The sequence below is a fragment of the Dendroctonus ponderosae genome, unplaced genomic scaffold, assembly GCF_020466585.1.
Source record: "Dendroctonus ponderosae isolate FM_Combo_2020 unplaced genomic scaffold, Dpon_F_20191213v2 Dpon_F_20191213_8, whole genome shotgun sequence".
Taxonomy (NCBI): domain Eukaryota; kingdom Metazoa; phylum Arthropoda; class Insecta; order Coleoptera; family Curculionidae; genus Dendroctonus; species Dendroctonus ponderosae.
In genome coordinates this window covers 10,800,480-10,815,546 of record NW_026019016.1, presented here as the reverse complement: position 1 = coordinate 10,815,546, position 15,067 = coordinate 10,800,480, and the positions used below count along the sequence as shown (strand labels likewise).

At 32.3% G+C, this 15,067-nt stretch overlaps 2 protein-coding genes, 1 long non-coding RNA gene and 1 other non-coding gene across 6 annotated transcripts in view; 1 reads left to right on the top strand and 3 right to left on the bottom strand.

Moving 5' to 3' along the window:
* Window positions 1-38: 38 nt before the first annotated feature.
* On the bottom strand, window positions 39-112 carry Trnai-aau. Its single transcript has one exon. It is a non-coding gene; the product is annotated as a tRNA-Ile (tRNA).
* Window positions 113-4,120: 4,008 nt separating this feature from the next.
* LOC109535423 lies at window positions 4,121-8,826 on the bottom strand. 2 transcript variants are annotated; one of them, XR_002171719.2, is made up of 2 exons: window positions 6,965-8,826; window positions 4,121-4,324 (listed from the first exon to the last, which is right to left on the bottom strand). It is a non-coding gene; the product is annotated as an uncharacterized LOC109535423 (long non-coding RNA). The 2 variants fall into 2 exon arrangements; XR_002171714.2 differs by lacking the exon at window positions 6,965-8,826 and adding an exon at window positions 5,156-5,265.
* Window positions 8,827-9,654: 828 nt separating this feature from the next.
* Window positions 9,655-15,067, bottom strand: part of LOC109535388 — a 12,642-nt gene continuing 7,229 nt past the window's right edge. Inside the window, exons 1-3 of one of the 2 annotated variants that reach the window (XM_019901282.2) lie at window positions 13,382-13,568; window positions 10,391-10,504; window positions 9,655-10,332 (exon numbers count right to left, since the gene is read on the bottom strand). In XM_019901282.2, the coding sequence (XP_019756841.2) occupies window positions 10,203-10,332; window positions 10,391-10,504; window positions 13,382-13,428 (291 nt within the window). In that variant the 5' untranslated portion in view covers window positions 13,429-13,568 and the 3' untranslated portion in view covers window positions 9,655-10,202. Of the gene's footprint in view, window positions 10,333-10,390; window positions 10,505-13,381; window positions 13,569-15,067 lie in introns of those variants that run through there. The other variant, XM_048668868.1, reaches the window with a different exon arrangement.
* LOC109535377 lies at window positions 11,163-11,968 on the top strand. The gene is made up of 2 exons (XM_019901272.2): window positions 11,163-11,626; window positions 11,682-11,968. The coding sequence occupies exons 1-2, from the start codon at window positions 11,373-11,375 to the stop codon at window positions 11,944-11,946; spliced, it is 519 nt and encodes a 172-aa protein (XP_019756831.1). The 5' UTR covers window positions 11,163-11,372; the 3' UTR covers window positions 11,947-11,968.

Here is a 15,067-nt window from a genome sequence, read left to right as displayed (position 1 = left end):
GCATTTTAAAACAACTTTCAACACAAAAAACAAGTTAATGGCCCATGAGGGGATCGAACCCGCGACCTTCGCGTTATTAGCACGACGCTCTAACCAACTGAGCTAATGGGCCAGATGACTTTTGTATTTTCTATATCAATACTTACATTCGGTGTGTAAACGTTACTATACAATTTGAACTGAACGATAATTAGAATGAAAACGTTAACAATCTTCACTACAAAACTCATATAAAATATCTTACTTTAACAGTGCGGCAAATATCAAGACACAATGTACAAAAACTATAATTTACATGGATGCTAGTGCTAGACGCACACAATTTTTCCGCAATCTTTCCTTCTTAAAGTCAATAAATGCCTAGACAGCGAGATAAAATGTATGAAGAGATTTAAATTAAATGCCCGCCGATCACGTGATAATCACGTCATATGTTTCATCACGTCATGTTCATCATCAATCATGTCATGTGACATTTTGGGTTGAACGAGACGTCTATAAAACGTGACACTTGATCTTGGTTTCGACCTAAATTTTTTGTTACGTTCCTGTACTATACAAAAATAATTTATAGAAATGTGATCAGATATTAAATATGTATAAATTGATATTGAATATAATAATAGTTAGATATTATAATATAGTAAATAAATATTAGATATCAAACAATACTTTTGTAACATGTGTTACTAAATGTTAAGCAACAGCAATTTGAAAATCGCAAGGAATATTTTTCGTTAAGATTTATTCATAGACTACGGAAAATAACTCAGACGCTTCAAAAAATAAAAATTAGAGATTTTTTTTAAAATCCGTATCTGCTTGAGCTGGAAAAGATGGTGGTTGACTATTCATAGTTTTTTTTTAAGATATTGAAAGCGAAGAAACAGGGAGGAATGTAAATTATTTTTTTAGAACAATTATTTTGGTTATTTTATAAGCTAGAATATTTACATATCGGCGTGATAATCAAGTCAAAGTTACGAGATATTAAAATTGGTAATTTCTATCAAACGGGTATTCACGTGATTATTACGTTGCGATTGTTTATCATTTATCATCGCTGCTCAATTGCTTCCGAGCACCAACATTTTCCAGAGCCGAAAACCATTTTTGCATCGAGTTTTGCAAGAGAAAAGTATTAATTTCGGTTGTTCAAAGTTGCTAAAGTCCGATGTCTTATAATGTCGAAATTTATTTAACGTTTGTCTGATGACTTGAGTGCTTATTTTTTGCGATTAAATTGTGCATGTGTTTTAAAGTGCTTTATTTACTAAGCTAGGCGATTCTTATAAAATTATCTGCATTTTCAGAGTGAAATATGTTCTAAAGATGGTGAACATTTCAGAATGATGCGTACTTTAGTTTGTAAGCTGTGATTTTTTAAAGAAGAGAGCTCAGTTGAGTTAAAACATAGGCTTCTGTATGCTGAGCTGGAAAAAATCCGAATTATGTACCGTGAAGTATCTGCGTAAGAATGTGAAAATTTCAATGTGTTAATTGCTTCTGTTGGAAGAAGCGAATTTTGAAAGAAGTCAGCACAATTTGAAAAAAACATTAATTTCAAGACTGGCAAAAATGAGAACCAGACGGGATTTTTATAAAATTTTGAGCCGCTGAGCCATTACTAAAGAAAGTAAAAGTTTCAAATCAAGCAAATTTTTAAAAGGGAGAGCTCAGTCGAGTTAAAATATCTATTTTGAAACGGGTGTTTGCTAAGCAAAAAAATTATAATTAGGGGGCGATTTTTATAAAATATTCAGTCTCTGTTTCGTGAAGCATCATTTTTGCTTTGGTTTGGGAGAAACGAATTTTTATAGGAGGAAGCACAGTTGGGTAAAACATTTATTTTGTGACTGATATTTGCAAAGCTAGAAAAAATCAGAATTAGGTGCGATTTTTATTTTCTGCAGCGTGACGTGTTTGCTTGAAAGGTTGAAAATTTCAAAAGGCTAATTGCTTTGATTTGAGAAAGGCGAATTTTTAATCGAGTCAGCACAATTGAGTAAAACATCCATTTTGAGACTGGTATTTGCTGAGTAGGCAAAAATCCGAACTAGACGCGATTTTTAGAAAAAATTCAGACTCAGTAAAGTGAAGATGTGGCTAAAGACAGTGAAAGTTTCAAATTGCTACATGCTTCGCTTGGAAAAAGTAAACTTTGAAGAAAGCTCAGTTGATTTAAAACATCTACTTAGAGGCTGGTCTTGCTAAGCTGAAGAAAATTAGAATGTGTGGCCATCTTTGTAAATTTTCCAGCCTCCGAAGTATCTGCTTAAGAAGGTGAAACTTTCAAATGGCTAATTGCTTTCGTTTGGCAGGTAAAACATCCATTTTGAGACTGGCATTTGCTAAGCTGACGAAAATCAGAATTAGACCCGATTTTGACAAAATTCTCAGCAGCTTTAGAGCGAAGCCTGTGCAAAAGAAGGTGGCAGTTGTAAATAGCTACATCTAAAAAAACCGGCTTAGTTGAGTAAAAATATGTGCGTATTTTGAAACCGGGATTTAATCAGTTGGAAAAAAGCAAAATTAGGGCGCAATTTTTATGAAATTTTCAGTTTCTTTAGCAGACATCTGACTCTACGACATTCGACGTATGTATAGTGATTGTTTTCTGTTTTTGCCTTCAATCATTTTTCCTTGGCTTGCCATTTATTGTAGATCAAACATATTCGAGCCCAACTAGCAAAAACTGTATCAAGCTATTTTTTCAATTCATTCGATCTCGATAATCCATTTAATAAAATGCTTCCAGTTACTTTTTCCTTATTTAATACCGAGTTCATATCATAAGTTGAAAATTGGTGTTATAAGAGAACAATCGAAGAAACACGACACAATACAACTAATCCAAATATTACAGTTTCCACATTCCATAATTCCGTAGCAGAATATGGATGTATTAGAAAGAAGGCGGGTTAGCTAATAAACGCAGAATAAACCTGCCTAACCCGTTTTTATCGTGCAAATTTCCCCCATATTTATAGCTCGCGTAGGTTAAGCAGCAGATTGGAAGTTGACTGAAGGGACCGGGAAAGGGCTCCTTAGGGAACACTTTCCGATTTTATTACGGCAAAGATACATGGAACAGCAACGGAAAACATATAAGCAGGGCAGGTGGTGGGACAGAGGCATGATGTACGGGCCCTTATTGAAGACAGAAATCAGACCGGTTCTGGAATACTTGAATATTTCTGTTGATTGAATAAAATTCGCAGCCAAACCCATTTTTCAGCTGGATTTCAGCTATATCATGTGCGTAGAATACCCTAGAATTCTGAATAAATGGCCAAAGCCACATACGTTTTAAGAATCTTTACACAGGTTACATATCCAGGCTGTTCCAAATTAAGTTGCCTGTATTGGTAACTTTGTCATTATGGAGTTTTATGGGTTCAAATAGAAAATAATTGCTTTTTTCCAACTGATTCCTAAATAACTACATCTTTTTATGTGTGCGTTTTGTAATTCAACTGGAATTATCCGAACGTCCTGCATAGAAAGAAGAGAAAAGTTCGCGTTGGTTGCAAAAATTTAAAAAAATATAATTTATCATTACAAGAATTTTGCTTTGCCACTAAAAAAAATAATAATTAAGAGATGAACATCATGTAAAGGCAAGCTTTTAAATAGTAAAATTTACGGATATAAGCTACGTGCGGTATACCTTTAATTGCATTTGCTCAATTTTTACATACATTTTTTATACTTTGCATACTTACTTTTACTCTTTACACTTTCTGTCACCGTAACACAACATTATTAGCACTTTTCCTTGCGTTTGTAGCGGAATTTTCATTTTCTCCTTAAAAAGAAGCTTGATATTTTTCGATAAAATTAATACCCGTAATTGCGATTTTTAGTCCGAATTTTAGAAATGTTTTGGCTATATGACATGTATGTTTTAAAAACCGAAAAGTTCCGCATTTACCACAGTAACATCAAATTAAGTAAAATGCTGGTCATTGTATTTGGGAAACAATTTTTGGGGTCATTTTTCGGAAAACCGCAAAATCCGACAACATTTTGAGTTTAGGCACAAATTTTAGCACGAGTGAGTTTTTTGATTTGATATTTATGCGTCCTTTTATAAATATGTACATTCAATTTTACATACCCGTCTATATCCAGGAACGCCATATTCAGATATCCATCAGCATACTTGAAATGAGGCGATCGCTTCAGGTCTTCATTTAACGTTGATTCGGCCAGAAGTTGATTAAGTAGCGGAATATCGATGCATGATTTAGAAAACGAGCTTAATTTTCCGTGTGCAGCTTTAGATTGGTCGCATTCACTTATAGGTGATAGCAACATTTTTCTGAAAATAAATACGTCTAGATTGCATATTTGTGTAAACTTACAAATATTGAAAAATGCAAAAAAATCAATGTCAATTAAAAAGCGCAACTGTGTTCAAACAAAGTTCAGCGGGATTTCTTTTTTAGAATTTAACTTATTTCAATTTTTTTGCTCATATTTAATCATTGATTAACCTGACTAATATACTAGAAACAATGCTCCACAATTTTTTCGCATAACTTAAATATTTCTTTACTTTTGACTTAATTTTTTTTTAATCGGTAATCTCACCAGATCATGGCTCGATTTCACCAGATCATGGCTCGATTTCACCAAATCATGGCTCGTTTTTGGAAAAAAACTTCAGTTATAAAGTGAGCAAAGAAAAGTAATACACATTTAATACAGAATGTTTAAATAGTGTCATTTTTTAGATGCTTTTGCTTCCTCGTCTGTTTATCTTGAGCCATTCGAGAGATATTATTTTTATATGACTAGTCCCATTTTTCCCATAAAATTTATTAATACTTTTGTTCTCACTCATAGGCTACAATACTGCAAAAGTTCGTTGATTTGAATGTGAAACAACATTTTACAACTATTAGGAGGAGGATTTCGATACTATAAGGACTAAAGAGCTTATTAATAATTGAAAAATTGCACTTATCGAAAATACTCACAAACGGAGTATATTTTTCAATCAACTTTAGTTTGAACGATATTTATTTGAGTTTGTATTTTGTATAATAAAGTTAACTATTAAACAAGTTACTTCGATGTTATGAACGTTTATGTGGGTTTAGTGACAAAATAATTTAATAATGGAAAACGAATGTCACAAGATAGTTACCCGAATCAATGTTGTTTGATACACACACGATAAATAACAAAACGTAAAAATGTACAAACACGTTCATTCAACAAATGCTTCACACTAAATTGGGAAACGTTTGGTGGGGACAAAAGCTTTATGGAAAAAACCATATGGCTAATATACTTTTAAGTACTGCCTGTCTCCTGATAACATTCTTCAAATGTGTAATTTGAGAAGAGTTTATTACTCATAAAAATTTGTAAAGCAGTGAACCACTGCTGAAAATTATTATAGAAATTTGATAGCTTGAGAAATAAATTTCAACAATTATATTACCTACAATAACACGTGCAAGTATGAAACATTCATTAAGTAGTTCTGTACAGTTTATGGATTGAGATCAATCGCTATTGCAATCGTTTATTGCAAATTTGGCATATATGAAACTTCCGAAAAACTAAAATTACTATTAGCAATTTTGTTCCATTCAAGTAGTAATTTTTCATAGCGATAACACTTTCAGTCCGGAAAATAAACGAAAGACTACACTATGGATGGTCGGTATTTAACGTAACCGCTAAAATAACAGTGTTCCAGACGTGAACCTGTAACCGCAGATACATTTTGCCAATTTAACCGATTGTTTTTGGAACCGTCTCATAAACTTTTGTTGCGCGTTGCGTTGAGGATTGTGTTTATCACCTTTCGCCTATAAGAATTACTGTTCTCCAGGAACCATAATCGGTCAGATCAGCGAAATATTCTTTAGTTTCGGTGATGATATAAATCAGCATTTTTAGTCTATAAGTCTTATTGTTAATGTGGATTATTTAATTATATTGTTCATCAATCAGAGGAAGTTCAGTTAAAAGATAGACAAGAAGGAGATTATTCAATTTTTCAAGACTTTTTTGTTTCATAGCAAAAAACAGGTAAGAGTGAAAAACTAGACGCATGCGCAAAAACATTTTCTTAAATGTTAATTAATTTTGAAGTGAAGAGCTTTTTAAGCATTTTCGCATGCAAAGCGTATATTTTATTTAAACCATTCGATTTTATTATCAGTTATTTTCCTTTCAGTAGTTACCTATGAGCAATGTTTTGTTTTTTTTAGAATATATTATTTTTAGTTTGGGTTAGTTTGGGTACCAATGCTAAGAATTATTTTTTAAATAAACTAAATCATTATTTATCATCACTATTTCTACCATCATAATCCACATCGCGAATTTTAAATGAGAAATTTAAAACTAACATGTTATTTTTGGAACCTTATGTTGGAACCTAGTACCAAAGTGACCTGCAACGTTGTAACTTGTCCCAGAAAAATACCCGTTTAGCGGACCTCTCTCTCTTTATCGTTAATAAAACTGAATGAGCTTTTCCAGTATAATTAACCAAATAATCCTTTCCTGCCTGCACATTTGTAAAGAATACCAACATAAATAAACATACAAATACTGAAACTTTATATGCATAATTAAATGAATTCTAGCTTTTACCTAAAAGCACCTTAATATCTTCGGCTACAAACAAACATATACATTTTCAGGATTTCATTGATAACATTATAATGTTTATAGTTTAGTATGTTTTTAGTTACTTTTTTGAATAATACGAATGCCATCTTTTGCCATTTTTTGAATAATACGAATGAAATCCATTGTTTTAAACCATCAGAATTGATATCGAATTGATATCGAAATATTTACTTGGCTCTCTCCCAATTTCTCATATGTGGCTTTTATGTATTTTAAGTAAATGTATTTAGTTTTGACTGAAATATTGGATAATACAATTGCAATATTATTCTCACTAGGTAGAAGTTCTCCTCGTATCACTTACCCATTCGTTGAAACTAGAAGATTGACTGCACTTAACTCTTCCATGGTTGATACTAGAAAGATTATTATCGATTCATCATAAGAACATTTATTGAAAGGTAGAGAACTAAGATTAAAACAATGTTATGTTACATCGCTAATAACAATTGCAGATTAATCGGGGTTTCCACAATAAAACGCGCTGCACTGTTGCTCAATATCGTTTAATTTGCAATTTTCTTCTGAAATTAAAATTATAAACCAACCATTGGTTCACCAACATGTATGTTTGTCGTATAAGTAAAGTAGGGAGCCGCTTGATAAAAGTATGGCTATTGCTATAAAACCGAAAGTACATTTCTAAATTACCCTGATTATATTAAAAGTAAATTAGTCTATGGCCGAACCCACGTAACTCAATATAATTAAACTTAATTGTACCAAATCTGTAGCTATTGTATGTAGTATATTGTGCGGATAATTTTATGACTGTTTACATAACTTGAATACAGTGTAGCTTGAAACGGCTGTAAAGTGGAGCTAACTTTTTACCTGCAAATTGCTACCAGGGATGTTTAGTAGAACGCCATAGAGAGCAGAACGGCTAAATAAAGATGTAAACGCAGAAGTTTTTTCAGGGATAATTTGATGATGAAAACCGCAGAAAAATCACAACTTTTAACAACTGTGTTTTATTGCTTAAATAAACACAATTGTTTGCCTATAGGAAAAGACATTAATTAAAAAAACGTAAACGTATTTAAGTCAGTTTGGAACAACTTTTACATGTCGACGAGCAAGATGTTTGTGTTTAGTAAGTAGAAAACGTGACAATCTTGTTGCTATTTATGGTACTGTTGCACTGCAATATGAATCTGCATTTTGCATCTGATTCTCAGGAAATAAGTGGTTGTAATTAAAAATTGTCCACAAATAGGATTTGCCATATCAGAAATTTAATAAAGGAAACAGTGGCAGTTTTTCAACAAGAAACATGTGTCTTTTTCATAAGGTCATAGAAAAATTTTGCCATTTGTACTGGCCACTAGGCCTGGTTAACACTGTGTTGAGTTGTTGCCGTTCTCTGAGTTAATGAGTTATAACACATGCACTGCCCCATCTTCCGAAAATTCACTAATTTATCCAGGCTTAAATCAGCGTATTTTTAGGTGTAAACCAGTGTCGTGCCCGAGGGGCTTGGCACAACTTTAACGGCCCGAATTGTCTACCGTATTTGTTGTGCCGAGCCCTTCGGGCACTGGCTTTTGAAAAAACCTGGCAAGGAGCCAGTTGAGAGTGTTTTTTTGGGTTCAAACCAGTGTCGTGCCCGAAGGGTTTGGATCAACATCTACATTAGACACGTTAGGATGTCATGTGAATGACTTGGCATCGTTCCATCGCCAGTAGATTCGCAGAAATTGATTAATAAACTTTTGCGCCCATTTTATTCGTAATGATGATGCGAATACGGAACTTTCATACTCAAACCGTCCAGTTAGCTTAATCTTACTTAGTTTAGCAGAAATACATTTTGGAAGTGCAATTTACGAAGAAACACTCGCAGCCCAAGTTGGAAGATTTCTGAAATCGTTCCCAATAATATCGCAGAAAGACGAAACTTTCAAAATCTACAGATAAATGTGTGCCCTTGCTGCTAAATTTTTTGGAAATTTTGACACAATTTATGCACAGTCACTTTTAAATTTGAGTTGCCACCTGCCTGATGAAGGCTTAAAAGCAAAACTTTTCTCATCCTGAGAAGAAAGTGCGCTCTTTCGAATGCGCGATTCGGTATCAAGCCATGTCGCTCACTTTGGCCGAAATGTTCTTTTTAATTAGCCGTAAAAAAACTAAAAATTTCAGTATTTTTCTCGTACCTTCCAAGTGAGCCCCTATTACCCCTTAAAAGGAATGACGCCAATTTTGAATCACCCTGTATATTTTATGTTTGGTTGTTTGTTTCTTTTTTCTTTTCATTTATTATTCGATCAACGTTAGAGTGTTGAATTTTTGTATTTTATTTTGTTATTAATATATTGCGGGAGTTTTCTGATATTTGACTTTACATTGCACATTCTCGGTTTCTCGATTAGATCTTATAAACGCGTAGAGATTAATGTACATTTTTGTATTACAGTTTATTAAACTGCCTCATTATTGATATTATTATTGACTTATATTTTTGGTGATTTATTTAATGCTTCCAAAATATTTCAATTATAGTTATATTTATGGCTCTCATTTTCACAGTGTTTGTGACCGTTCTTAATATATTTCCTGTTTTCAATTGTCCATCAATTTTCTTTTCCAATGTACATTTTTTATAGTTAGATTTCACTTAAACAGTTTTACTTCAGTCAATCTTGCTGCGGTTACTGTTGAGTCGACAAAATAAAATGCATCAAAACTCGAGAAAATTCATTTTAGACAGTACTACAGATAATACTTTAAGAAGACATTTCCCTATATGGGTTCTTATACTTAAACATTTTCTATTTTTGCGCCGAACAATCCCTAGAAATTTGTCTCCATAGTACTAAATCACACTGTACAGTCGATCAAGTTTGCAAATAAATACGACAAAGTTCCTCACATCTCAGGTTGAAGAAAAAACTACAATTTTTTATTACACTTTTACTTATTATATCGTGTTCATTGTATTTCACGTTAACCCGATTCCATAAAATTGGAATAATAAGAAAAAAACACTTAATAATTTTATACTTTAATTGACAAATAATGCCTTAAAACAAAATAAAGTTACGTTAAATAAATACAAAACTATTTACAAAATCTACCTAGTAGACAAATAGAAAACGAACAAAGCGATAAAATGAAATGTTCTATCTTAGATGAAATGCTAGATAAATTATTAATGAAAATGTAGGCAAAAGCGGGCATTGCTGAAAGTTTTCCAAGCAGAAACCTGTTGCATACATTTTCGTTCCACTTTGAGTAAAAGCGATTTTAATTCACACGTTTATTAGTTTAAACTTTTCATATTGACTACAACATGAGGTAAAAGATAAATTAATTGACCTATCAAAATTATGGCACGTAACTTTCTATAATAGGTAACCGTTATTTTACGTTCTTTGCATTATAATGAGTTAGTGAGTAACAACATTATACATTAATTAGGGGAATTAGGATTTTTTCGGAAGAAAATCATCATTGGTATTATAAAATTAGTCAGTTCGTGTGGTTTTCCCTGGCGTGAATCGACATTAAATGAGATAATATTTCTTGAATTTTCACATTTAAACCTTCTCACTTAAATCGCCCATTTTCAGAGCCTCTTCAACCATTTCGGGAGACACATAACCGGTACTTCTTCGATTTGAAAGCCTGTTCTTCGATCGACGTTTCCTTTGAGTTTCACTCTGATCGCTAAAATAAACACCAAATGTAATTTTTCCAAAGTTTCAATTGTTAACCAACTCCTTACCAGTGATGATTATGTCTTAGTCTCACTGGGGGATGATCAGCCGGATCATAGTTGGATGGAATACCATAGTTCTGAACTTTACTGCTCATTATCGCGTTGATGTCATCTGGCAATCTACAACATTAAAAAGTGTATTCAAAACTAACTGCTTAGCATAACGAACTCATTTCCATACATATTAAGCGTCCAATAAAGCTGTTATGTAAAAATAGAACTCCTATTTAAGTAGTTCCTGTGCAGTTCAAATCGGAAGGTTTAACATATTCGATTTAAAGAAAGCGCAGTTGAAATAAGAAATACATTGACAAAATCAGAAATTGTGTTTGTTGAAATAAATAAGTAATTTGCGCGTTATTCAACAGAGAAAATCTTATAAAGTTAAAACAACATCTTTCCCAAGGAAAATCAATTGCAAATCTCGCTTTAAAGTTTTGCAACTTGATCCTTTTGAAGGCAACAGTGTATCTGTTGCTTTCTATAGCTTTCGGTCTGATGTGTTAACTGTGTATGTTTATTAATTCATGAAAAAATGAAAATATAAGTGGGTTTTACAAAAATATTTAAAGCAAGGCCAGTCTACAACCTTCTATGTAAAGAAGGACGCCTTTTTTATTGATATTTTCTTGCCTTATAGATATAGATTGAAATTTGTGAGTTTTTCAGGCTTTTAGACAGGCTGGAAAATAATTTCTGTTCTCCAGGAACCAGTTTCAAGCAATAGTCGCAAAACCGCAACCCATTGATAAAATAATATTTCTTGGTTAAATTTAACAATTTAGAAAATTAGACTTTCATATCACCAAGTGACTTTTTAAAACTAATATATATGTTTGTTTTTAATCCCTAAGAAGGTAATCTGGGCATAATATCCCTAAAAGGGCACCTGCAAGTTAACCAGTAACTTGCAGGTGCCCAAATGCCATATTCGGACAATTCGTCATGTTGACACAACAATTTTTTTCATAAATTACCAATCTATGAAATGTTTCTATATAAATTTATCTTATTTGCGCTAGTTTTACTAATATTGCGATGCGGTGGCGCTTCTTACGTGTACCCATTATGGTCTTCTGAACACCTGAAGATCGAAAACGAAGAATCATGTGATAGAGATGCGACAGTGACCGAATTTGTTCTTGAGATGTTCGTGCTTCCGATTAAAGATGGCTTTTGCAATATTTGTGCCAACTTCTCAGAAGTCTACAATTGCGTTTTGGAATATTTGGACCAATTTAAGTAAGATACAATTTTAGTTGCATTCGTTCAAAAATACTTGTGTTTTTTGTTTCAGAGAAAAAGCTCCTAAAGAATCGCCATCATACCTAAGCAGAACTTTAGACCTTTTCGGATTAGCAGAAACTCCAACAACAGCTACGCCTCAAAGTTGCTCCTATTATTCGCTTATGGTCGTCACAATCACCATTGTCCTCCTTATTACTATGATTTTTGTTGCCAAGAAGCTAGTCGAGTACGTGAAAGAGGACGACAGAGTGTTTCCACATATTGTGCCAAATTATAAAAACAAATGCCCGTGCTACCAAGAAGGAGAAGAATAGAATAAAGTATATTTTGTCTAAATGTTTATTTGGAATTTGACAGGTTTTAAACACTGCATTGTGCAGTATTCGGGACGTGAGATAGCTAGGTGTATGTACAGAGTTGATGATTGAACTTTTGAAACACCCCGTTTTAACATATAACTTGCAATTTAGAGAAAAATGTTAAATACAAAAGTCCTAGATATTAACGTCTAGTTTATTTTAAGATAGTAACAATTGATACAGGGTGTCTCAGATTCAAGGGACAGACCAAACATACCTCTTTTTTAAATGGAATGCCGCACTTTTTATTGCAGCGCATTTTTATTCGAGCTATTCGTAAATTTCTAGGCATATTCGATATAAATGTTCTATATTCATTTTCAACTGTTTTTCAGTTAAAAACCAATGTTGTGGGTTTTGAAAATTAACTGGCACCCGTTTTTTAAATAAAAAAAAGGTGAGTTTGGTCTGCCACTTCAATTTGAGACACCCTGTATCAATTGTTACTATCCTAAAATAAACTAGACGTTAATATCTACAACTTTTGGATATAACACTTTTCTCTAAATTTCCTGTGGTTTGTTGTTCCATTGATTACATTGTTCTTAATATCAGAAAACATTATTATCAAGCGAACTAAATTAGACACTCAGCTTAATAAAGGTTTTAAGTATAGTCATTGCGACCTTCATAGTCATACTTATGCTGATAATGATAAATTAAAAACCAGCTACAGTACTAGTGATCAGTGATGTCATACTAGCGAATTTTTCCCTAGCTTTTTTCTCAAGCAGATTTTTCTCAAGAAAAAAGGGATTTGTTATAATTATCTAAGGAAAAATATTGTGCGACAAAATATTAATATTTATATCGAACTACAGAAGGCTAACAAGTAGTGAGGAACCACAATTTGTTTTAAGAAATCTCAATTAATCACGAATCTCCTTCCGAATAAGAAGTTTTCAAATTGAAGAAAAACTATGAGTTCCATTTTTTACATTTTTGAAATGTCGTAATACATATACCGTTTCCAATAAACTTTTTTGTTTCACTTTTTTTATTAAACATTTATATTTACATCTTTTTTTGATAGCTAGGAAAAACTAGGAATTTTTTAAGTGCCCATCTGGGGATTTTAGTTTTACCGATCTAGCATCACTGACTAGAATATCAGAAAGTTATAAATTTCATGTATATCGAACGGACAGAAGTTTGAAAGTGCGATTATCAAATGAAAAAAACCAGTATCTATAAACATCTAATAACAAATATAAATGAAATATAGAAATGTGTATTATATTTGGTAGTAGCAAGCAGCTATTATAGAGCTTTAGGATAAATGCAAAACAAAAATTAATAACCATTAGAACGAATTAACTCATCAAAATAACAATTTTTAAGTACGTTTTGCAAACGTAAATGTAAACGTTTGAGAATCTCTAATTTCTACCTTGTTGGGAAATCTCCATTCAACTGCAGGTAAGTAGTGTCACCCATTTTCTGTTACACTATCGCTGATTTTAAAATTTTTAACACTTGTACCTTGTTTTGTACTAAAAGACTAGCAAACAATTTGACGTGGTTCAGGTGTGTACTAATAAAAGCAACTGTATAAAACATAAAGTAATTTTCCCATCGATAAAGATTGTAATTTTTATCTTAGTCCAGTAAATCGCAATTTATATTTGGTGCTGTTATCAAGATGTAGAAAATGCTGTATCAGTTAGACGAAAGCAATTTATTGAGCATTGTTTGTTAACTTTGTTTTGTTCGCAGCAAATATCATCTTGAGCCACGCAAAAGTTTCAACTCTTCAAAGCGTTTCATTCTTTTGGGCATTTCATTCATTCTTTTTATTCTTATACTTGCAGTAAATAATTCGTCCTCTTGTGCGGAATAACTTTCAGGACTAAACAAAATACTATTTGCTTTTTACAGGGTATTCCGTAAATATGTTACAATATTTTAACAGCGTGTTCTTCTAGTCATTTTAGAAGGGGTCTTCCTGAGAATTTTTTTAATTTGAGGTTTCGTTGTTGAGATATTTGATGTCTAAAATGGCTGAATAATTTTTGTTGTTTTTCTTTAAAACTGTTCTACATAGAAACTTCAATTTTGGTATACATTATAAGCTAATTGAGTGCCATTTTATGATAGTATTTCGTGGTTCAGTTTGATTTTATGCAATGTAGAAATGTGTAACCCCTACTTTTGTTTTGTTCAGAACTTTTTTGTGTGCACTTAAACTTTTCTCGACATAATTTTGTTAATTACCACAAGTTATTTACCAACTTTTTTACCTCTTATTGTTTTTTCCTAACACACCAGTTTGACCGCAAAAAAATAAAATCGTTTTCTTTGCTGTTCTCAAAATGTGTAAGTAATTAAGTTAATTTTTTAAAATCTGATAACGTTTTCATATAATAATTTTGGTAAGCATTATTAGTTGATTACTAACATCCCAAATTATTTTTCTAAATTGTGTATTTTGGTTCAGATTATAATTATTAAGTTTGAATTAATTTTGCTTAAATAATAACAAGGTAACAATATGCGCAACGATATAAACACACAAAATTTAATTTAAATAACTATTCTAATGTTAACTTAGCAGCTGTTAAAATTGGTCACCTTGACATTCTTGGCATAATCGTAGTATTTTAATGAAATTAAAATTTACAGACCGTAAAGTTTGCACTGAAATATGAAATATTCTTTCCGGAGGTTCTTCGATTGTATTCTTTTGAATATAGCGTATTTTTTAAATGGCCCCGGAAGTAAAAATCAAGCGCGTTTAGATCGGGAGATCTAGGAGGCGAGTTTATAGGACCTTCTTGACCCCAATTCAACTGCTTGGAAAGTTTTGATCAACCCGAAACGATTTACTTTTTTTGCGGGCAAATTAGTGCCCTTAGGGAAAAAAACAATGAGAGATCAAAAAGTTGATAAACGGCTCGTAGTAATTAAAAAAATTATGCTGATAAAAGTTTAGGTGCACAAAAAAAGTTCTGAACAAAACAAAAGTAGGGGTTCCACATTTCTACCCTGTATAAAAGTAAACACAACAAAAACTAATATTTTTCGCCATTTTGGAGATCGAATATCTCAAAAATGAGACCTCAAATTAAAAAAATTC

What these genes read in the sequence shown, in the direction of transcription:
- LOC109535377 (XM_019901272.2), top strand. Translation starts at nt 11,373, where the DNA reads ATGTTTCTATATAAATTTATCTTATTTGCGCTAGTTTTACTAATATTG. An exon ending in GAATATTTGGACCAATTTAA is followed by an intron (nt 11,627 to 11,681) that starts GTAAGATACAAT and finishes TTTTTGTTTCAG; the next exon opens with AGAAAAAGCTCCTAAAGAAT.